We start from the raw sequence: 23,180 nt of genomic DNA on the forward strand, positions 1-23,180 counted from the left end.
CACAACCTGACACCCGTTGCTTCTGACGTGGAAGTGCTATTAAAAATTCTCCAAAACTGTGATCTGACTCGGATTCAGACAAGGCTTTTTTTTCTCCTTTGCGAAAGAAAAGCTGAACTCAACCATTTGGGACTCTGCATTCCTGATCTCCTTTTTTTATTTGTGGTACATTTCTCGTGATTCTTTCAGTGCATTTTTTTTTGTATTGAAAATAGACATTTTATTTTGTTTATACAAGACACAATTTCAAAATACAAATCTTATAATATGTAGCTATAAAAGACAAGGATATAAATATAAATGCACATCTATAGAAAATGTCACCAAGTTCAGTTTTCTTTCTGAACGTTTAAATCAAGAGGATTCACTGGGCACAATCTCTCTGTTCCCTTTCAATGTGTGCAGAGCACCTAGCTGAGAGAGAGGTTTTAGGAGCTGAAATGCTGGTGTCATCCTCGTAAACATCTCCCAAGCCAGGAGGAGCCTCGTAATTCACTTGGAGCTTCGAGCATATTTCTTTTCTTTGTAAACTGCAGGTCCGGGTGAGGAATGGGGGAGAGAGTCGAGTGGATAAGCTGTCCTGAATAAATGTCATGATGAAATAAAAGCCCTGATAGGAAGACCTGAGACCTTCATTCTCTCCTGGGAAAGTGTCGACCGCTGGGACTTTGGGGACTGGGCTCTATGCCCCAGGGCAGGGAGCGAGTGTCCGTCCTGAACCCAGAGAACCCACTCATACGGGCAGTGCCTGAGCTGGCCAGTCGGTAAAATGGTACCAGGATGTCTTCTCACCCTGGCGGGCTTTTCCCCGAGGCCGCCGCCCCAAGGCTTCTCTAGGTCCTCTTTGGCTGGAGCAGAGCTAGGCCTTCATTGTGGCCTTTGCTGTCCTCGGTGTCCCCTGGAGCCTCCTAGGTCGTGTGGTTCGTTTTCTGTGCCCTCCCCTCTGGCGTCGGTTCCCCCAGTCCTTGGCACGACCTCCATGCTTTCCATTTCAACACTGGGTATCTGGTAAGCTTGCCTGTAAAGCAGGTAATTCATTTTGAAAAGAGGAGAGATTAGGTCAAAAGATAGTTCATTCTAGGTGTTCAGATGGAGAGCACCTAGATTGCCTCCACTCACAGGTGGTATTTAAATCTTATTTTGGTATTTTAAGCCCTTTGTCCACCAAGGTTTACCAATGCTCTTGGAGTGGCCTCCCATACCTTGCCAATCCTCCCTCTGCTAAAGGTGGTGGTTCAAATGCCGGGCACTGTGGAAGGAGTGAGTCACCAGGAGCCCGGCTAAGCCAGGTGTGACAGTCTTAATAAAAATGGTGTAATGGTTACAAAGCTTTTAAAACAGCTCCTGACATTTACTTAGTTAAGTGTTAAATAAATAAACAAATGTTGGACTTCCCTGGTGGCGCAGTGGTTAAGAATCTGCCTGCCAATCTAGGGGACACGGGTTTGAGCACTGGTCCAGGAAGCTCCCACATGCCGCGGAGCAACTAAGCTGTGCGCCACAAATACTGAGCCTGCACTCTGGAGCCCATGAGTCACAACTACTGAAGCCCGCGTACCGCAACTACTGAAACCCACATGCCTAGAGCCCGTGCTTCGCAACAAGAGAAGCCACCGTAATGAGAAGCCCGTGCTCTGCAACAAAGAGTAGCCCCTGCTCACCTCAACTAGAGAAAGCCCGTGCACAGTAATGAAGACCCAATGCAGCCAAATATAAAGAAATAGATTAGTTAGGGCTTCCCTGGTGGCGCAGTGGTTGAGAGTCCGCCTGCCGATGCAGGGGACACGGGTTCGTGCCCTGGTCCGGGAAGATCCCACATGCCGCGGAGCGGCTGGGCCCGTGAGCCATGGCCTGCAGAGCCTGCGCATCCGGAGCCTGTGCTCCGCAACGGGAGAGGCCACAACAGTGAGAGGCCCGCGTACAGCAAAAAAATAAAAAATAAAGAAAAAGATTAGTTAATTTAAAAAAAAACAAAGAAAAAACCAAATATTAATCAGTCCTTGAGAAGCCAAGAGTAGGGGATGCAGAGCATCTTAATTCCACAGTTCCCTGTCTGTCGTTGGACATGTGTTTTAGGCCCTGAGTATGTGGGTCTGTGGATTATACAGTCTACTTCCTGAGGATAAGCAACTTTTAGGACATTTTAGAGTAAGCACTTCGAGTTCCTTGGAGTGAGGGCTAAACTGTAAATTAGGACTCTAGGCCAATTTACCAAAAACAATTTTCTAAAAGCCAATTTGTTGAATGACAAATCTACCTAATAACTTATTTGCAAATTATCAGTTTATGGCAAGAATCGACTCACCAGATGCCCAAGTAGTCACACTTACCAGGTTTACCAATTCTTCTTATAGATATATTTATGATTTTCCATAATATATTGAGTGAATATTGATGTTTTCCTTTTATGAGCATATTTATTGGCCATATATATCAAATTTACAAATCCCTTTTAAAAATATATTTTAATGTATTCTTAAAAAAGATCGTGTATATATTCTTTTCTAATATAGTCAATGAATATATTCATTATTGGGACTTCCCCAGTGGTCCAGTGGTTAAGATTCTGCCTTCCAACGCAGGAGGCGTGGGTTTGATCCCTGGTCAGGGAGCTAAGATCCCACATTGCTGTGGGGTGCACCCAAAGACTAAAATAAATAATGGAAGGAAATTTAAAAACATATATATTCATTATAATCTCCTAAGAATGTAATTCCAAATACAACATTTTATGTGGAAATTATTTAGTTGTAATGGTATTCTTAAAATCCTTTTAAAAGTCATTTTCTGTTTTGCTAATATTTTAGCACTTGGGGGGATTTTTTGATGAATTTTTGGGTAAAATATCAACCTTACTTTGATTTCTAAACTGTGAGGTTTGTGGCATTTCTTTTACTTGGGGTGGTATTAACAGCTTTTGAAGATTTGTGTGAAGTTTTTGATGGCTGTTTTTCATTTTGGCTTTACAGTAGCATTTCATGGAATGTTAATTTTATCAAAGTTAGGCTCGAAGGGTGATACAGTCTTTTGTATTGAGATAATATTTAGAAAAAAATATTTTATAACTAGTGACCAATATATATATTTTATAACTAGTGACACCTGATATGTCTGGAACAGCCATATCACTATGGAATTCTAAAATACTGGCTACTAACTGATGGAAGTACAAAATCAAGGCTAATATGCCACTTGAGGCTTTTACGAAGGAATAGCAAAAATGCGTAAAGATTAGAAAAATAATAACTGAAATTACAGCAAGTGGCAGAAACAATCTTGTCACTACTGCTGAAATATAGAATTTCAAGTATTAGAAATTCCAAGGCCAACGTGAATGAGCCTATTTATGGGGAAGCATATCTGTATTTAACGAGTACATTCAAGAAGAATACATTCGTGACTATATCATCAGAATTGCAGATCCATCAGATTGGTTATTTGGAACCTTCTTTCCTTCTGAATCGGCTTTCGGTGAATTGGCCCTGTGTCATCTGTTGGCTTCTGGCTGCCTGGTTCTGACCAGTGGCCTGCAGGCTGCTTTGGAAAGTGAAGGGCGCAGGCCCGACTCAGTGACCGCTCAGCCCCGACACTCCTTTTGGCAAACACAGACAGGGTGCACGGAAGTGCCTGTGTCTACAGCCAGGAAAAGGGGTCTTCCTTGGACAGGGCAGGCCCGGGGTCATCCAGATGCAGCCCTTTTCTTGGGGGAGGAAGCATCTTGTGCGGTGTGAGTCTTCTGTCTACTCACCTTGACCGTATGTAACGTACGTAACGTACCAGAAGACATACCACGCACACTCCACAGAGCACGGCGACTGACGTGGAGATGGCCGCTAGAAAGAGAGCAGAATTGAGTTGGCATTGAGCTTGAAGGCCCGGCAGCAGATTTGTTTCTGAGACTGAAAATTCTTTACAGTTTACATTCCTGCAGCGAGATCCCGATGCCTTCCTAGCCAGCTCACCGTTACTAACAGTTCCCTGAGGTCCAGCTGTTCAGCCTATTCTACGTCTGGGCACAAAGGACACTCCTTTCCCACCAACACTGCCAGTTCAAACCGTCCCCATTCGCATTATCTTTATCCTCGTCCTTCCCGATCAGTGTGGCATGGGTGACTGGGCAGGGACAGGAGTGAGGCCGGAGGAGAAAGTAAGGGCCTCAGCAATCAGAAGCTGGGCGTGAGCATCAGGGCGAGGGCACCAGCACCCCAGGAGGAGAGGAAGCTGCTGCTAAACCCGAAGGTGGGTAAATAGGTCAGGGATCCTCCTCAGTTGTCCCCGCCACAATGTCCCCCTTTTCTCCACCTTCACAGAATCCTGATTTAGAAACAATAGAAGGCAGTGCCATTTTTCTTCCAATTTCATCTTTACTATGTTTTTTTATTTGCAACTTTTTACGGTGGTGTTAAGAAGGGTGTCATGAGGCAGGTGTTACAGATTAGAAGAGAATAAGGTAACAGCTTAGGAAAAGGGAAACACATGTTTCGTTGGAGTTGAAAGGACCAGCATTGGGAGGGGGACTTGAGGGTGGAGGACCCCAGGCACGATGACTTGAGATTGTTAGGGAGGGTGGGATCTTCACATGGAAGCGAGAGGGCTGAGCCTGAGGGCAAGCTGAACAGAACTGTCTTTAAAACATTTGTATCAATCATAAGCGCCAAGCAGATTTGGCCAGTTTGCCTTACTACTGTGAAATCTCCCTGCAAAAAAATCGCCTATGTGCCCTGTGTGTAAGATGACAGCCCCGAACGTCTGGGGACCCAGGAATCTCACTGTGGACCAGGAGGCACATTCATCTCCTGAATTGTTGAGCTTTTCAGACCTGCACCTATACGGACAGCACACAGCCGTGCGTACAAGGATGAATCACCCATGACGTGGCCTTAAAAATAGAACTTTCCTGAAAAACAGCTAAATATGAGGGGAAATACCCAGATTCTCTGCAGGATAGAAGAGGAAGTGGGTGAAGTTTTTCTCAAGGGCAGTTAGCACGTGTAACAGAAGCTTTGGAGAAGACCGTTTCCTTTGACTCTCTAAGTCCACTACTAGAAATTTATTCTAAGGAAATAGGAAATACATATACAGTATTCACTAAAGTATTGTTTAAAATAATTTTTAAAATGTTAATCTAAATCTCTTATCAGTAGAAAATTAAAATGTGGCATACCCACACAATGGAATATTATTCAGCTTTTTAAAACTATGAAATCTACATTTGTTAATGTGGAAAGATGGCTACAATGTCTTAAGTAAAAAAAGATGGTTGACATAAAAACAAAAAAAAATTTCCAGTAAGCCATGTGTGTATCCATACGCACAGAAAAGTCTTGAAGACTATATACCAAAGTATTAGGTAATACTTTAGGATTGTAGATAACCTTATTTTCTTTTTTAAAAAGTTTTTTTTCCTGATATTTTTGCAATGATATTGTAATCAGAAGAGACACTAAAGTTACAGAAACATAACTAGTTGCACCTAAGTAAATAAAAATAAGCATAGAAAAGTTGTTCCAAAAAAAGTAATGGAAAACATGGGAAATTAGTGGAAGTTGTTTTGAGTTTTTAGACTTAACATTAATCATCATTATGACTAAAAGACAAAATTTTTTTATGTGACTCCGTTAAACTATTCCTTCATGTTGACTAATCAGGTTGGCATGCATTTACTGTTCATGGAGAGGTTTATTGGAAAAGGCAAGCTGATGTTAACTGTAGTTCCACTTTCACAATGCTGCTTCGTGTTTCTTATTGAGAATAAAAACTGCAGACTCCAACTCAAGTGAGAAGAGCGCCCCTGAGCCAATGATATAACACAGCAATTTGAATTCAGCCATTTGAACTTGGCCTCTTCCTCAGTTATTTCCAGGCAAATTTAGTAAAGAAACCAGAATCACCAAAACAATAGATTAATATATCAACTGCTACGTTCTCCACCCTTTTGTGTTTCCTAGGGGGCACATGGTTTGGAGAAAAAGGAAAAGAGATTTGGTGAGACAGAGGAAAGAGGGGAGAAAAGGTGGATGATTGCACAGGAGCCCGCAAGGGCCAGGAGCCCCCGCCTTGACTTCAACCTACAGTGATGTTGGGTCTACACTGGGGAAGGCGGCCAAGGTGGCCAGTGGCCACTGTTCAGTGTGGGTGATGAAAGGGTCCTCTGTACCCACAATGAAGTGTCACCTCACGCCGGTCAGAATGGCCATCATCAACAAGTCTACAAATAGCAAGTGCTGGAGAGGGTGCAGGGAAAAGGGAACCCTCCTACACTATTGGTGGGAACGCAAATTGGTGCAGCCACTATGGAGAACAGTCTGGCGGTTCCTAAAAAAACTAAAAACAGAACTACCATATGATCCAGCAATCCCACTCCTGCCTATATGTCTGGAAAAAATGAAAATACTAATTTGAAAATATACATGCAGCCCAATGTTCATAGCAGCACTATTTTCCAAGCCAAGACATGGAAGCAACCCAAGTGTCCATCCACAAATGAATGGATAAAGAGGTGGTATATATATATATACAATGGAATATTGCTCAGCCATAAAAAAAAAAATGAAATTCTACCATTTGCAGCAGTGTGGATGGGCCTAGAGAATATTATGCTTAGTGAAATAAGTCAGACAGAGAAAGAGAAAATACTGTATGATATCACATATGTGGAATCTAAAAAAATAATACAAATGAATGTATTTGTAAAACAGGAACAGCCTCACAGAGAAAACAAACTTGTGGTTACCAAAAGAGAGAGGGAAGGGGGAGGGGCAGATTAGGGGTAAGGGATTAACAGATACAAAACATTATACGTAAAATAGATAAACAATAAGGATATACTGCACAGCACAGGGAATTATAACCATTATCTTATAATAACGTAAATGGAGTATAATCTGCAAAATTACTGAATCACTATGCTGTACACCTGAAACTAATGTAATATTGTAAGTCAACTATACTTCAATTTTAAATGTGTCCTCTGTGAACATCCAGGGAATCGTCATTTCTTGGCAGTCCGTGCAAACTAGTTAAGCCGCGGGGTAGTGTATTTGATGTGCCGTGTGCCTGCATCTGCTGAAGGTAGTTTTGAAGTGAGAATGTCAATTCCTTATTCCTGGGCAGTGGTTTCTGTTTCTTCCAGTACTGAGCACTCTGCTGGGTTCAGAGTGGGTAATCAATAAATACTTAATTGATCAAATTAAACCGTTAACCTTCCGTAAGCTGAAGGACATGTAAAGTGCCATTTGCTTTTTAATGAGAAATCTGCATTTCGTTGAAGCTTAGGACCATATCTGGCACAGGATAGGAACTCAATTTATATTGTTTGAATAGATGAATGACATAATATAGGGGTAGCTCCTGTTAAAGGCTGAGCATATAAACTGCAGCAAATGTATTTCAGCTGTGAGAGATGAGAGGTATAATACAGTCTGAAAGATAAACCCTTTACTCCTCGTGCACTAAGTGAATATGGCAGCGTAATGTGATGCACCAACTCTGGCTTCTACGCCAGTAGCCTGACAGTGAGAAACTACCAACATTAAGATAGTCAAGTTAGAATTCCATAAACGGGGATCATGTAACTTACTAAACAGAGGCACTTCTGAGAGTGAAAGAGGGAGCTGTTGGTGACCATGCTGGGACAGCAGGCATAAGCCAGGTCCGCCCAGCACCCTGGCACTGAGATGCCCTGAGCATAAACAATACCAGGACAAAGGAAAATACTTACCAGTCACAGCTCTGGGATTGTACTGATATGCACCTGCAGAGAAGAGATTGCAGCTCAGTTATTGCCATGGTCCTAAAGGCACTAATTTCTCACTAAGCAAGACAAATCCTGGACAATTTGGCTCCCATCTTAAAGCCTTGAGAGAGTCACGGCTAGCACAACCAGCCTCACTTTAGCACAGAACCAGGGTCATTGATTTGATTGATGCTGGGCCATGCTTAAGAATCAGATACGCTCTTAGAGAAGATGCCGATTACCGAGCGCTCTCCCATCCCACACACTGTGATCCCAGATCAAGGAAAGCTTCCTCTGGCCTCCCATGTCGGGAGGAGGAAGATCTTATTCTGATTCTTGGCAAAGGCTCTGCCATGTGAATTAATACGGGGAGGCTTGTCACATGTAGGAGACAGGCTTTCTCTCCCCACTGAGCTGAGCCAGGGTGGAGCACAGAGAACCAAGGCTGTGGCAGAGAGCAGGAGGCAGAGGGTTGCTCAGTCATCCTGACTTTAGATTGGATGGTGTGATGCGATCGGCTCGCTCAGGATCTGCAACTCAGAAGCAGCCTGTGGGAGCTGCCCTCTCCTCCAGCACGCAAAGCCAGCACTAACCGGGCGGGTCCTGCGAGGCCGAGGGGGTGTGTTCCGGAGCCTTGGCTGTTGTCTGAGCTGGGACTTGGGAGGGCTCATTATTGACTACCCCTGTGGTCCCCGCAGAAGGAGCTTTGGATGGCATCAGCCTGGAGCCTGGTCCAGTAGCCAGCCTTGTGGCCACTGTGGTGTCTGACCTGGAAGTAAAAGCTGGCTCTGCAGGGAAGTGCAAGACATGGACAACGAAAATATTGAGAACAGTCTCTTTTCTTGGCTTTGGAAGAGAGTATACTAACACCGGCTCTCGTGAGCCTGCCCCAGCCAGCCCGCCCCCAGCAAACTCCTCCACGGCTCTGGGGGAAACCCCTTGAGTGGGTAACATTTTCATCCATCTGGAATGGCCAAGGGGCGTTTGAGGACGCTAGAGGATTTATGGTTATTCATCATGGGGCACATAAACTAACCATCCCAAAGATCTGAGTAGAACCAGGCACTAGAGAAGTGTTTACTAGGAGACCCAGCTCAGATAAACAGTGGAACTGTACTGGCCAAAAGACATTGGGATGCTGATTTTAGTTTACTTTTTACATGTTTGCACAAAACATTTGAAATCAGGGGAACCTGAGATTTGCCCTGAGGGATGTGTCCTGGCTTGGCCCCCATTTCGGGGAGGGTGGGCCACCTGCCTTATGTTTAGGTCCTTTACCTCCCCATCCCTCGCTAGCCAACGGCTGCCCCAAAGTGTAAAGTGTGGTGGCACAGCTCTGCTGTTCTCTTTCTGTGAAAAATGGGTCTTCCACTGTGACAGTACGGTGCTTAGGAGCCCAGCCCTGGAGCAGAGGGTGTGCAAGGGTGGCTGTGAGCCCCGCATCCCGGGCTGTCGGGCCATACAGTCGGGCCACTTCCCCACGCTCTCCCAGCCACGTGGGCAGAGCATGGGTGGGCACCCGTGGCCATGGTGCCTGCCTGGGAGATCAATCTCATGTCTGAGGTTTCACTATGCAGCGTCTGCCAAGTGTTTGGGGCATGAAGGCAAGGCTCTGAGAGGCCACCCGAACCAGGTGTGACTTGGACCAAAGGGATTCTGGGTACTCCAGCCCCTTCCTTCCATTTGTCATCAGCTAAGTAACTGGGAGGAAACCTTGCTCCCGCCTCTCCATCCTCCCTTCAGCAGTGGTTCTCAGCCTTGGGCACCTAAGTAAGGGTCCCCAGGAGAGCTTCTAGAACCCTAATTCCCAGATGCTCCCCAGACCACCCAGAGTTCCAAGGAGATTTCAACGAGCATCCACGGTTAAGAACCGGCTCTCCAGGGAGGCAGCCCGAGCAGCACGGTCAACCACAGTGGGATAGCTGTGCCTGGAGGGAAGGGAGGAGACGGAGACCAGGAAAAGCCTCACAGTGGGTAATGGGCGACAGAAAACCAGGAGTCAAGAGAGGGCATTAGAGGATACAGCGCACGTTGTCCCAGGATGTTCAGCCTCCAAGAGCTCGGATTTTCTTAACATCAGGACGGTGCTGAGGAAATTGGGGTAGAGTTTACCTAAGACTCAGTGGAAATGCAGAACCCTGGCAGCTTCGTGCAAGCGTCTGTACTAAAGCAATCACAGGTTATTGGGAGACGGCTCTACGTGGGTCTCTCCCGGTTCTGCACACCTTGCCAGCAGGGCACTGACGGCCCTTTCTTGACACCGTCTTTTCAAGGATGCTTAGATGGCCTTGGAAGGTGGAGACAGTGCCTCCCCCTGGAACACAAGGCAGACATGTTCATGCCAGCAGTGAAACACTCAGGTTCCTGCTCAGGCTTCCCCTCCAGTGACGTAGGCTGCCTGTACGGTCATCTGTTTAGGCCTGCTTAAGGCATGTGGGGACGAGGGACTTGATGAAACCTGCTGACTGTCCTGTTGCCTGTGGTGCCGGGTAGGAAAGTCCTCCATCTCTGACCCAGGAGGGTCAGGTTTTCTGCCAGCGCCCATGAGACCTGGCAAGGCTGACATGCAAGGCATTCAGAACCTCAGACCCTCCCCCATTCTTGAGGCTACGTTTCTCCCACAAAGTGTGATCTGGCCTATTAAGAGTGGATTTTAAACTCTTATTAATTATGTACCTGTGAAGCCTGGCTATCAAGCTACTTTGGTTTAAAAGGGAAAATGAAACTAATGTCAATCCTCATTCTTGACGTGAATAAGAGGTGTTTGCAGTGGAACCCTGGCAGTGGTCCACGAATCTGAGGGTTCCCTGTGGACCGGATGGCATCAGGGGATGAGAGTCTGGAGAGAGTCTGTGACATTCCTACCTTTTCCAGAAGGGTTGGGGCTGTCTGGCTCTGGGGTCACCCCTGTCGGTGCTGCTGTGGAGGGTGGCCTTTGGTGAGTCAGGGAGGGGTCTCCTAGAGAGAGGATAACCACATGGCATTTATGATCCTGAGGGTGGAACCTGGTGTGGCTTCAGAACTGGATGTAAATAAAAAATAAATATATAAATTTAAAGTGGACACGTCTGGCTCCCTAGGCTAGGCCAGAAGCACAAGAGAGAAACAAGCATCAGTCTGCAGTTCCCATTGCAAACAGACTGCGCACTATTTTTTTCTAGGCTTTCAGAAAGACTGCATAAGTTAAGTATCACGTGTGTTTTATTTTTGGCTGGGATGATAGCAGCGATGTCAACTCAGCTTTATAACGCTGGCTTTTGCGTGGGAAAATAAATGATTACGCGATGGATTGTGTTTGGAACAAGAGGTTGGGGAAAATAATGGAGGCAGCTGTTAGTGGTAAAAGGTGGGGGCTTTGGGGATGAGACCTAAAGGTTCCTCCAGTCTTCGGGTTCTAAAAGTCTACGATTCCAGGCCTCGCCCCCTTCTTTCCTCTCCCGCCTGCAACCCGCCCTGTTCAGTTCGCCATCCTCGATTCATTCACCCAGAGGAATTGGAACTTTGAAGAAACAATCACTCTCCCTACAGTGGAAAGCCCTCATTTTTGCCCCTGGACTATGGTTCCAGTGGGTCCCCGGACTAGACCGAGGAAGACACCTGTGTTCTCCCAGAAGTTACTGCTCAGACCCGTCCTCACCCAGCTTATCCCTCCAATGGCCCCAGGATGCCGTGGGCGCCATTTTCCCAGCCCAGCTATTCCTCTGCAACAAGCAGAAGGCTCCCTCCTTGCCCGGCCTCTGATGCCTGCATGGTGGCCACGCAGCGGGAGGGGAAGGGATACAGGGCGATCTCAGCGCTACAGATTCAATACAGATTCAAAAAGCCAGAGGGAGTCTGGTTTTTCAAGGAGTCCCCCAGTTGTGAGTTTGCTGTAGAACAGCCCCGCTTGTCTGCTTTGCCCAGAGAGGAGTGGCGAATTTTCACAAATACTACGTGAGAAAGTATCACGGCTGGACATGCACCACGTGTGCAATAAATGTGTGTTAAATCATCATTCTCTTGGAAGATCACAGATTAACCTTTCCTTTTCTAGAGTATGGGGCTTAGTATTCCTGAAAATAGCACTACTGGCTTCCACTCCAAGATTGTTTGACTTCTGGTGTGGTTATCCAGCTGTGGATGGTTAAAAAAAAAGGGATTCTGGAGATCTTTCCTCACACCCAGTCTTGAGCTCTGGCGGGACCCCAGACATGATAACTGGGCCAAGGGGGTCTCTGCTCTGTGGGTCTCCGCGCTGCTCTCCGGGGAGGAGAACGGGGAGTGATTTCCTTGCAGGCTGTCTCCTAGGGAGGAATCGGGAATGCTCTCTGGGAAACAAGCATGCTGTGAGCACACACCTTTGTCTGTAGCCAAATTCTTGCTTCTATCATCTTAAAGTACTGAGGTAATAATAGTTAATATTTACCAGATTTCTCTTAATCCTCCTACAAGCCACAATGTTGACATCAGGTCCATTTTCTAGATTAGGAACAAAGAGATCCAAGACTTTAAGGCCCTCACTCCAGGTCTCACAGATGGTTAAGTGGCAGAGCCAGGACTTGAACCCAGAACTGTGTGACCCCAAAGCCCATGTATTTCCATCTCCCGGAGGTGTGTTTAGAAGCCCATTTGTTTATTTAGTCTCAGTCCTCAACCTAGATGTCAAGGCCACCTCATTCTGCTGCCCACAGTGCAGTCTGCTCTCTGCGTGGCCTTGGCAAAAGGGGCGGAGGGACAGTGCACTTACTGATGCACTTGAGATTGGGAGTGGTCCAGTGGGCGATGTTCACAGTCTTGTTAAACACGCACTCGGTCAGGCTGGAGGTCCCGGCTTTACGCTTGAAGCCAGAGTTACAAACATACCGCTCCCTGGAGTTGAGGTTGTAACTCTTGACCCAGATGTCTGCATGTTTCACAGATGTAGGAGTTGGGCATGTGATGCCTGCAGAAGTGCAGATGAGAGGGGAGAGATGAAGAGATTTCAGCTTGCTCTGAGGGAACACGGGTGGTAGTCAATAACTTTGTAGTCCGGGTCTGGATTATCGTAGGGGCCCCTGGGGATACACCTCAGATTCCAAGCATGTGGAAGATGTTGAGGAAGGGCCCCCACTGTCTAGAAGCTGTCCAGAATCTTGCCTCAAGTACCAGCCATTCAGCATAGCTAGATACCAGGGGTCATAAATAGAGACCCCTCTCTCTTGCCCTCCACTCCCATCAGTCTCCAGCCTCAGTATCTCTTAGCCTCTGGATTGCTATCCCTACAAGCCTTTAATCCATTTCCACAAGGCAGCCGGCATCATCTTCAGATGACTTCCAGTTTGATGACTTCACTCTTTCTCAGTTGCCCACTGCTCTTAGAATAAAAACTAAAATCAAGGCTTTGCTGGACCCGGCACTGTCTGCCTCTCCAGCTGCCCTTCCCTCTGGCCACACTGGCCTCTGGTCCCCCCATGCCTCTCACCATGCACCTCCCCCGCCCACTCTTGGCTGGCCATCTCCTGCCACCCTTCTTAGCTTAGTTCAACATCGCTTCCTCAGGAAAGCCCTCCCTCAGCCCCACAATCAGAATAGCTGTTGGCATTAACCACGACCCCGCAGAGTAACCACTGGCCATAGATGAAAGGCTACACCGATGAGGACTGGAAGAATATTAGTCATGTGTATATATTATATACTGTTTTAAATATATGAAATACTTCACAATAAAAACGTGGGGGAGGGGATTTTAAAATACCCTGCCACAAGAAGTCAGAAACCTTGACTGACCACAGGGCAAGAGAGGGCTAAACCATGCCAAGGGTGGGTATTCAGTGCTTTTGCTGCTAAATGAATGTGAAAAAGGGAGGAGATCCTAGAATTAGGAATTTTCTCCTTCCTCTGGGCAAGTTAGGGCAGCTTAGGGTAAAATTGAAGCCGAGAAGACTTGTGAGGCCATTTGGGAGGATTCTGGACAGGCTTTTGGGAGACAAGACACAAGTCACTCCCAGCAGACTGTGGATGTGACTAAGTGCATGTGGAGTGAAAAATAAGATACGTTTTATCAGAGAATGTTACCAAAAGAAGGTAAGAGCCAGAACTAGAACAATTAAAGTTTTCTTAATAATTGCCCCCTTCTAATTAGTTGGAAGTTGAAAGATTTGAGCAAGATTTAGACCCTACGATTTTCTTTGTATGAAACTTGATGGCTAAAACCAGTGTCCTGGGGTTTGCCCCGTCCTGGACCTTCATTTCATTCCCGAGGCACCTCTCTGTAGACAGATGCTCAGTAGATCAGCAATCAGCTCCATAGTTCGTCTAGTGCTGTTAGCATGACACCTAGTGAAGTCCTTTGTTCTCATATCTGAGTTTGGGAACAGGCTAGGATCAGACAGTGCTAGTCTGAAAATCTGCTGATTTAGCCACCTGAGAGTACTGGGAACAGCCCAACTCCCAAATGGATGAGGTGGGCTCAGTCACCTATTGGGATTGGACAGTGTCCTATCCAGATTAGAGCCTGTGCTACGCCCGGAGGGGGACAGAGTCTGGAAAATGTGACCATCTTCCACAGTTTTGCATGACGTGCTGAGGACGCTGGATTCCAGAACATGAATCTTCATCTGCCTTGGAAAATGTCTCTGTCTTCACCCGTGTGTCCTGGTGGTGCTGAGTTCCTTCTACAGCCTTCGAATAAGCCAGTCTTGTTTGATTTACCCCACCAGAACCTGTGCCTGCTTCCTAGAAATCCGAACCTTCCTCTGGTCGGGCAGGATCTGGGGTCAGCTTTGACTAGCCACGGGCCCCCCAAATAGCAGCTTTCACCATCCTTCTCACCTGCTCCCTGTGGACTGGGCTGCCTCTGTCCAGGACCCTAGCTTTCTGGACTAGGGACTGCCCCTCTGCCCAGGTCTTGTCCATCTTCTCCTCCAGAGGGCATCCCCTGGGTTTCCACACTCCCCAGCTGCTGGCCTAGGTTTGGATGTCAGAGAATGACTGCCAGAATCACCAGGACACTTATTCACCTGACTCTCAGCGTCACCACCACCTGGACCCCTTATGCCACATCTTGCTGGCCAGGTGGGCCTCTTTAGATATCAAAATCACAAGGAGCCGTCTCCAGGGACTTCCCTGGCGGTTCAGCGGTTAAGACTTCGCCTTCCAATGCAGGGGGTGTGGGTTCGATCCCTGGTCGGGGAGCTAAGATCCCACTTGCCTCGCAGCCAAAAAACCAAAACATAAAACAGAAGCAATGTTGTAACAAATTCAATAAAGACTTTAAAAATGGTCCACATTAAAAAAAAAACTTAAACAACAAAAAAAGAAGGAGCCAGATTCAGAGTGTGGTTGGAACAATCCACGGTCAAGTGCCCAGCAGCCTGCAGACAGGCCAGCCCACTGCTGGGGCGGCTGTCAGACCCTCCCCTCCTGCTTCAGGCTCTGTCACTGAGGTGTCAGCATCCTCATGCCGGAGCCCACCTGAGCTCGGTGGGTTAGTCACTCCAGGCTTTACTTTGGTCTCCCTAGTCTCAAGAGGGAAAATGGATTGTTTGCTTTTTGTTCTTAATCCAACCCCTGACTCTTCTTTTAAAGCCCCATTGACATCTAATATTAGATTTTTAAAACTATAACATACAGCCTGCCGTCCTTTATCACTCCATCCTGATGGTGACAACGTTCTCTTTTCGCTTGCGGGGCTTCTATAGTGGACTCAAACATTTTCATTTTCTTTTCAATGAGATCATAAGATAATCGTTATTTCAATGTACCAGTTTTCTAAAAGAAAAATTTCCTACTAATTTGTATGAACAAAGTTCATAGTGAAGAGAAGAAATCTGGCTGTTTAGGTTTACTTCCTTCATCTTCCTCTCTCTCCCATCTGGTCTTTGGGTTGTACCTCTTTTGCCTGAATCCCTTCCCAAATGTTTTTATTCGCTGTGTAGTCCTCAAGTTCAGCTTAATCCACTGATTCTAATTTCAAATGATGTTCTTTTAAAAAAATATACTTATTTATTTATTTGGTTGCACCAGGTCTTAGGTGCGTCAGGAGGGCTCCTTAGTTGCAGCTCCAGGGCTCCTTTAGTTGTGGCTCACCAGCTTCTTAGTTGCAGCACGTGGTCTCCTTAGTTGAAGCATGCGAACTCTTAGTTGCGGCATACACGTGGGATCTAGTTCCCTGACCAGGGATCGAACCCAGGCCCCCTGCATTGGGAGCGTGGAGTCTTATCCACTGCGCCACCAGGGAAGTCCCTCAAATGATGTTCTGAATCTATTGATCTTTCCTCGGCCACCTTTTTTCAGTCTTCCCTGTTTTCTGTGTTGTTTTCAGATTTGGGATTTTTGTCAGCAAATTGTTCTACATCTTCTAAGTCTTAAAATACTCCCCTCCATTTAGGGCAGTGGCTTTCAACTTTGAGTGTCTGTGGCATTCTCTGAAATCAAACATTTGCGCCCTTCCCACTCAAGGGGATTTAAAACATTGAGACAATGGCGACCGTGCCAGCAAGTTATAAAGAGCCACTGCCACAGCGTAAGGGTATCCACGCTAATGTGTAACTCACTTGGTCATCCTTCAGGGCTGGCTGCTATGTGGGTGGGATAGTTTATTGCGTATAAAAGCACCTAAGTTTATGGTGTATATAATAATTCAGAGTTCTTACAGCCTTCAGTAAATATGCAGTCTTCTTTGTGGTGGTTTGACTTCACCTTAGATTCACAGCAGGTAGTACCCCTCCCAGCTTGACACCCCTTCTGCCAAACGTTGTCATTGCTGGTATATTCACTTGAGCAACAGTGAATTTTACACACTGATCAGGAAATGTGCTGTGCACACAGTTGAGGACCTCTGTTTTACAAAGCAAAGCACGCTGGGCCAGATCCTGAGTGAATGAGTAGTGACTTCTTGTAGCATCCGTAGATTTTCCTCCCAAGCCCATTTCTGCTGTTAAACCTGAGGGCAAAGGTCTGAAGTCACTGTCATCCCTCCTTTTCTTCCTGATTCTCTACTGGAACCAGTCATCAGTGAGTAAGACATACTCAACCCAGGGTCCTCACTGTTGGAGGAAGAAGTTACAACTATGGAAATGGGGAGGGGACGACTGGAATGCACCCTGCGGTGCTGGGATAGAATTGGGGTTGTAGGTGTCAGAATGCAATCATAGTGTGTGTGTACACGTCTGTGTATACGTGATTCTGTGTGTACACGTGTGTGCGTACACGCTACCTGTGTCCTCTGACAGTGCCTGGAAGCAATGACATATAAGCAGAAAACACATTTAGTACCAAGATCTTTGTCTCCACTAAAAGGAACCTCAGCTTCTTGGAGAAAAGGCTGACCTGGGGCCGGGAGAGGGAAAGCACAAGGTGAGTGTGGAATATCTGGTACCAGAAAGTAGGGAAGGGCTTAGAGAATGATGGCAACATGTCAAAAGGATTTAGTGGCCAGGTTGAACTGGGTATTGCTGGCCAATCTGGGACAATCTGAGTGTCAAAACATATAATAACAGATTAAGGAATAAAATAAAACAAAACTCAAGTCTGTGCTAATATAAATAAATAAAGGACTAATAACTAAATAGGGGAGAAGAGAAAGCCTTCAGTATAATGCTAACTAATAAATATAGACAGGATGATGGAATAAGAAAAAGGGACAATGGATGCAATAATGAGGGACATAGTATTTACATAGTGTGGCAGATTTGCCCTGCGTCAGTTTAGCTGAGCTGGACACACACGCCCTAAATTCCCCTCCCTGCACGGTGTCCAGTTAGCCTGTGACACAACAAAGATTTTATGTTCAATCTGGAAGGAGGGAAGGAGGGAAGGAGCATCCATGTTCCTTTGCACTTGGGAGACAGGGGCCGCTGCCGCTCACACACTGTCGCTTATCTGCAGGCTCCCTTGGGTGGCCAAACAGCTCCTCCAGCCCCGTGACTCTTTGCTGCAGCTTCTTCCACCTTTGGGCCTTAGGTGTGTATCTTCTGCCATGATGAGGAGCGCCAGCTTTGCTGGACACGCTCCTCGTGGAAGCTGGAGTCTCGGGGGGAAGATGAAAGGCCAACATGGGATCCAGCTTGGCCTCACGGCTCCCAGGTGGCTCTTGCTTCCCCCACTTTATGACCATCTTCCCACTCAGACCGTGGCCTGGAGGCTCCGGCTCCAGACACAGAAGGAACAGCTCACCTAGTTGGTAACCGGCTCCCACAGCTGCACAAGGTGGTTCTGCTCTTCTTAGATTCTTAGGACCACAATCCTGACTGGTACATAGAGTCCTAAAGAATCTTCCCACAATTAGTTACTAGTTACAATGGGGAAAATGGTAACTATATTGGAGAAAGCTGACAAACACCACCTGAGCCAAGTGATCAGAAGTAACATCACCAACACTTGGACAAATAGCTGTCATATCCCTCCTGATCCAATTCATTGACAAGGACACAAGCATCACATCTGTGGTCTCTCTCCCCCAAATCCATAACTGGAATCTAACCACGAGGAAACACCAGATGAACCTAAACTGAGGGACATTCTGAAAAGTAGTTGGCCTGTATTCACGATCAAGAAAGATCAAGAGGGACTTCCCTGGTGGCATGGTGGTTAAGAATCCTCCTGCCAATGCAGGGGACATGGGTTCGAGCCCTGGTACGGGAAGATCCCACATGCCGCGAAGCAGCTAAGCTCGAGTGCCACAACTACTGAGGCCCTCGTGCCTAGAGCCCGTGCTCTGCAACAAGAGAAGCCACTGCAATGAGAAGCCTGTGCACCGCAATGAAGAGTAGCCCCCGCTCGCGGGAACTAGAGAAAGCCCGCACGCAGCAACAAAGACCCAATGCAGCCAAAAAAGAAAAAAAAAAGAAAGGCAAAGGGAATGTTCCAGACTGAAAGAGGCTAAAGAAATGTGACAACTAAATGTGATACATGGTCCTGGATTAGATCCAGAATTAGGAAGAAAAGAGCTAAAAAGGACATTAATGGGACAATTGACAAAATTTGAATATTGACTAAGTATTAGATAATAATATTATGTCAAGATTAAATTTCCTAATTTTGATAGTTGTACTATGATTATGTGAGAGTGCTGTTTTTTAGGAAGGTATGTAAGAGAATGTGTTCTTAGGAAACATACTGAAATATATAAGCATAAAGAAGCATAGTGTCACCAACTTAGTTTTAAATGCTTCAGAAGAACGTGCACGTGTATAATAAATGTAGATTTGTTTAGAGAGATGGGGGAATGATAAAGCAAATGGGGAAAAATGTAAACAGCTGGCGAATCTGGGTAAAGGATATTCCGAAGGTCTTTGTACTATCTTTTCAACTTCATGGTAAGTTTGAGGTTGTATTGGAATAAATAAGTTAAAAAATAAGTATCCAAAGAAAAACCACCTGATGAGTGGCACTTGGGCCCTTTCTTTGAGATTTCCTGTTGAAGGAAACTCTATGAGCCCTTGACAACTCAGACCAAGATTACCTGTTGGTCAGGAAAATTTTAATTATTTCCCTAATTGTGGTTTTCATGGTGCCGACCTCCCCTCTTTTCTTGTCCTCTCTCCACACCTTTTATTTTATTTATTTATTTATTTAATTTTTTTGCGGTAGCGGGCCTCTCACTGTTGTGGCCTCTCCCTTTGCGGAGCACAGGCTCCGGACGCGCAGGCTCAGCGGCCATGGCTCACGGGCCCAGCCGCTCCGCGGCATGTGGGATCTTCCCGGACCAGGGCACGAACCTGTGTCCCCTGCATCGGCAGGCGGACTCTCAACCACTGCGCCACCAGGGAAGCCCTTGGTTTCATTTTTGAAAGATACTTTTCCTGATTATTAGAATTCTGGCTTGACAGTTTTGTTTTGTTTTGGCACTGTAAAGATGTCACTCCATTTTCTTATGGCTTGCATAGTTTCTGATGAGGTCTACTGTAATTCTTATCTTTGTTCCTTGTGTATAATGTATCTTTATTCTTTTTATCATGATTTTCTCTTTTCAGCAGTTTGAATATGATGTGTCTAGCATGAGGTTTTTGGTTTTTTTTTTTCGCGGGGGGCCATTTATCCTTCTTGGTGTTCTCTGAGTTTCCTGGATATGTGACTGAATATCTTTTATAAATTTGTGGAAATTCTCAACTATTATCTCTTCAAATATTTCTTCTGCTCCATTCTCTTCTGTTTCTGGAATTCTGATTACACATATATTAGACTACTTTCTATTGTACCACAGCTCTTGGATACTCTTCTATGGGTTTTTTTTTTCTTTCATTTTTTCTCTTTATGTTTCTGTTAGAGTAATTTGTACTGACCTATCTGTAAGTTTACTGATTCTTTTCTTGGCTGTGTGAAGTGTTCTGATAAGCCTGTCAAAGGCTTGCTTCATTTTGTTTTTTAAAAATTTTCTAACATTTCCATTTGATACTTTCTTATGATTTCCATCTCTCGGCTGAAATTCCCCATTTACTCGTGAATCCTGTCCATCTTTTTCACTTGAGCCTTTAACATATTAATGATAGTTACTTTAACTTCCAGTCTGATAGTTCCAATTTCTGGGTCAACTCTGAGTCTCGTTTACTGCTCTGTCTCTTCATAGTGGGACTGTGCTGTTGTTGCTTTTTGGTATGTCTCATAATTTTTGATTGAACACTGAACTGTGTGTGTAGAACTGAGATAAATAGTATTTATGCCTGAAAATGTGAACACTTCTGCTAAACTGATGATGTGGGGAGGATTGAGTCAATCTAGTCAGCTGTTGAATTGGATTTGGATTTTGTTGTTGCTATGGTTACCTTCAGAACACCATTGGCTTCAAATTCCTCTAGTCTTATCTTTTTTTTTTTTTTGCGGTGCGCGGGCCTCTCACCGCTGCGGCCTCTCCCGCTGCGGAGCACAGGCTCCGGACGCGCAGGCCCAGCGGCCATGGCCCACGGGCCCAGCTGCTCCGCGGCATGTGGGATCCTCCCGGACCGGGGTTGGGGGGGATCCTCCCGGACCGGGGCACGAACCCGCGTCCCCTGCATCGGCAGGCGGACTCTCAACCACTGCGCCACCAGGGAAGCCCCTCCTCTAGTCTTATCTTGTGCTTAGGGTGGGGGCTAGAGTGGCAGAAGATTCTTCTCAGTGCTCCCGCTCCACCCTCATCTTTTGTCCTTTTCCATTTATCTAAACCACAGGGGTTGTCTCTCCACACTCTTGCCCACCCCACCTTGAGCAGTTGACTGCTGTGTTTTTTCCTTGGTGCTTGCTTGCCTGGATGTGGTGGCATCAGGAGAAGTTCTCTGTGGTCTTAATCCAGCCTCACTCTTAGGCTGGCCCTGTGTGCTTGGCTCTCAGGGCTGGAGTTTTCAGTTATATTGCTTTTTCCTTTCATGGCAGCCAACCTCTCCCTTGTATCTTTGACAGGTTTTGTGCATTAAAAAACTTCCTTCCTCTCATCCAGCAGCCACAGCAGTGGACCTCCAGTGGTATTTAGTGTAGGATCTTGACACAGGACCAAGTATATGTGGGGTTATTTATGGACTTGATATTCTGTTCCATTGATATATTTGTCTATTTGTTAATCTTGACACCAATACCATGCTGTCTTGATTACTATAGCTTTATAATAAGTCTTAAAGTCAGGTAGTGTAAATCCTCTAACTTTGTTAATTATTTTCAAAGGTGAGTTTGGTTCTTCACTGGGTTATAGAGTCAGTATATCAATTTCTCAGTATATCAATTTCTAACTGGAAAAAAAAAGCCTGCTGAAAGTTTGATTGGAATTGCATTAAATTTATCGATCAAGCTGGTGAAGAACTGACATCTTAATAATATTGAGTCTTCTCAGTATCCATAAACACAATATCTTTCTTGATTTATTTATATCTTCAGTAGTTTATCAGAAGTGTTTTATAGTTTTCAGAGTACTAATCTTGTACATATTTTGTCAGATGTATTCCTAAGTATTTCATATTTTTATTTCAACACAAATGGCATTATTCTTATTTTAATTTCTAATTGTTGCTAGCATTTTGTATACTGATATTTGTAAATTAATTGTGTACTCTGCAACTTTGCTAAACACATTCTAGTAGCATTTTTGTAGATTCCATAGGATTTTCTATGGAGATGGTCCCATAGAAATTTCATGATTCTTGGTTATATTATTTTAGTGGTTGCTTTCGGGTTTATAGCATGTGTCTTTACCTTATCACAGCTTACTCTCAGGTGAAATTATACTACTTCACATATATAGTATAAGAGCCTTAAACAATATACTTTCATTTCTCTCTGCCCAGCCTTTGTGCTATTTTGTAATACATTTTGCTTCTACATATTTTATAAGAACCACAACACATTATTATTATTTTTGCTTTAAACAGTTGTTTACCTATTTTATTGGCTATGGATTTTAATAGATGTTTGCTCTGTATTATTTATCATTTCTGGGTATTTTTTTCAGCAGGAGAGTTTTTCAGAACACCTACTCTATCATTTTGCTAAAAAAGGGAGTCTACTTTCTGTTGTGAACAGTCCTCAAAGAAAGATAAATCCATGAATAATTGATACATGAATCCACAGGGTATTAGTATACTGCAGCCAACCCAATCAGCCACATACTGGCCAGTAACTAACTTTACAAAGCTAGACTCTCTCACAAGTGCATTGGAGATAACACATTTGATTGCATCAATAACCTTTCATTTCAGAGGCCTTAATCACATCTTTTGATACTTCAATTATAATTTCTCTATATATTCTCTCATAACATTGTTCCTTAGATAATCAGTGTAAGCAAGTCTCACCTTGTTTACAATATTGTAAGCTCCTGAAGGGGGGGAATATATTTCTCTGGTGCTCTTACAGCTCTAACTAAGCCCAGTATGTGATGGGTGTTTTCTCAAGTTAGTTACTAGCTTATGAATCTATAGAGTGGAATGGATGAAGTAATGGAAGTGGGAGAAAATGTAAGATTCTGGCATTTTCAAAGCTCTTAAGTAGCAAAAAATATACATAACAAGTCCTATTGATCATTTAAATGAAGTCACCAAAATAGTTGTGTAGGGCCACACCTCTTTCACTTCTCAGAACCTGTGAATCAGACTTTTTTATCAAGTCAGTTTACACAGTCTAGTATGAGTAAGTAGCCCTGGCCTAGTCTTGCATCCAGAGTTCAAGGGTAGCAGGCGCCTCCCAGTCTTCAAGGAAAGTCAGAATCCGTTCGAGTATTTTCTTTCTCTTATTCTATTATTTAAATGCCTACAGAATGCTGACTGCGGTAGGATACAAAGACGTATAGGATATGCTTTCTGCCCTCAAGCTCTTTGTGACTCTGATGTCCCAAAAGCATAAAAGCCTATCTGTGTTCACAGTAATCCATTTTTCCTCATTATTTTTCTGGCTGAAACGCCAGCCAAGCCAACACATTTTTTTCCTATTGGCACTCAGTGTAAGTACCAACCACAGCCAGGTCATGCCCTTAACTCATCAATTCTCTTCTCTCTCAGGCTCATTCACTGAGCTTCTTAATCTA

At 45.0% G+C, this 23,180-nt stretch overlaps 1 protein-coding gene across 1 annotated transcript in view; it reads right to left on the reverse strand.

Moving 5' to 3' along the window:
* The window catches only part of IL15RA (interleukin 15 receptor subunit alpha), a 28,872-nt gene continuing 5,692 nt past the window's right edge, over nt 1-23,180 (reverse strand). The window contains exons 2-7 of the mRNA XM_060003755.1: nt 12,462-12,656; nt 10,601-10,693; nt 8,329-8,523; nt 7,721-7,753; nt 3,749-3,833; nt 1-1,018 (exon numbers count right to left, since the gene is read on the reverse strand). Of these exons, the coding sequence (XP_059859738.1) occupies nt 868-1,018; nt 3,749-3,833; nt 7,721-7,753; nt 8,329-8,523; nt 10,601-10,693; nt 12,462-12,656 (752 nt within the window). The 3' untranslated portion in view covers nt 1-867. The remainder of the gene's footprint in view (nt 1,019-3,748; nt 3,834-7,720; nt 7,754-8,328; nt 8,524-10,600; nt 10,694-12,461; nt 12,657-23,180) is intronic.

Source organism: Delphinus delphis, chromosome 2, assembly GCF_949987515.2.
Source record: "Delphinus delphis chromosome 2, mDelDel1.2, whole genome shotgun sequence".
In the NCBI taxonomy this organism is placed as follows: Eukaryota; Metazoa; Chordata; class Mammalia; order Artiodactyla; family Delphinidae; genus Delphinus; species Delphinus delphis.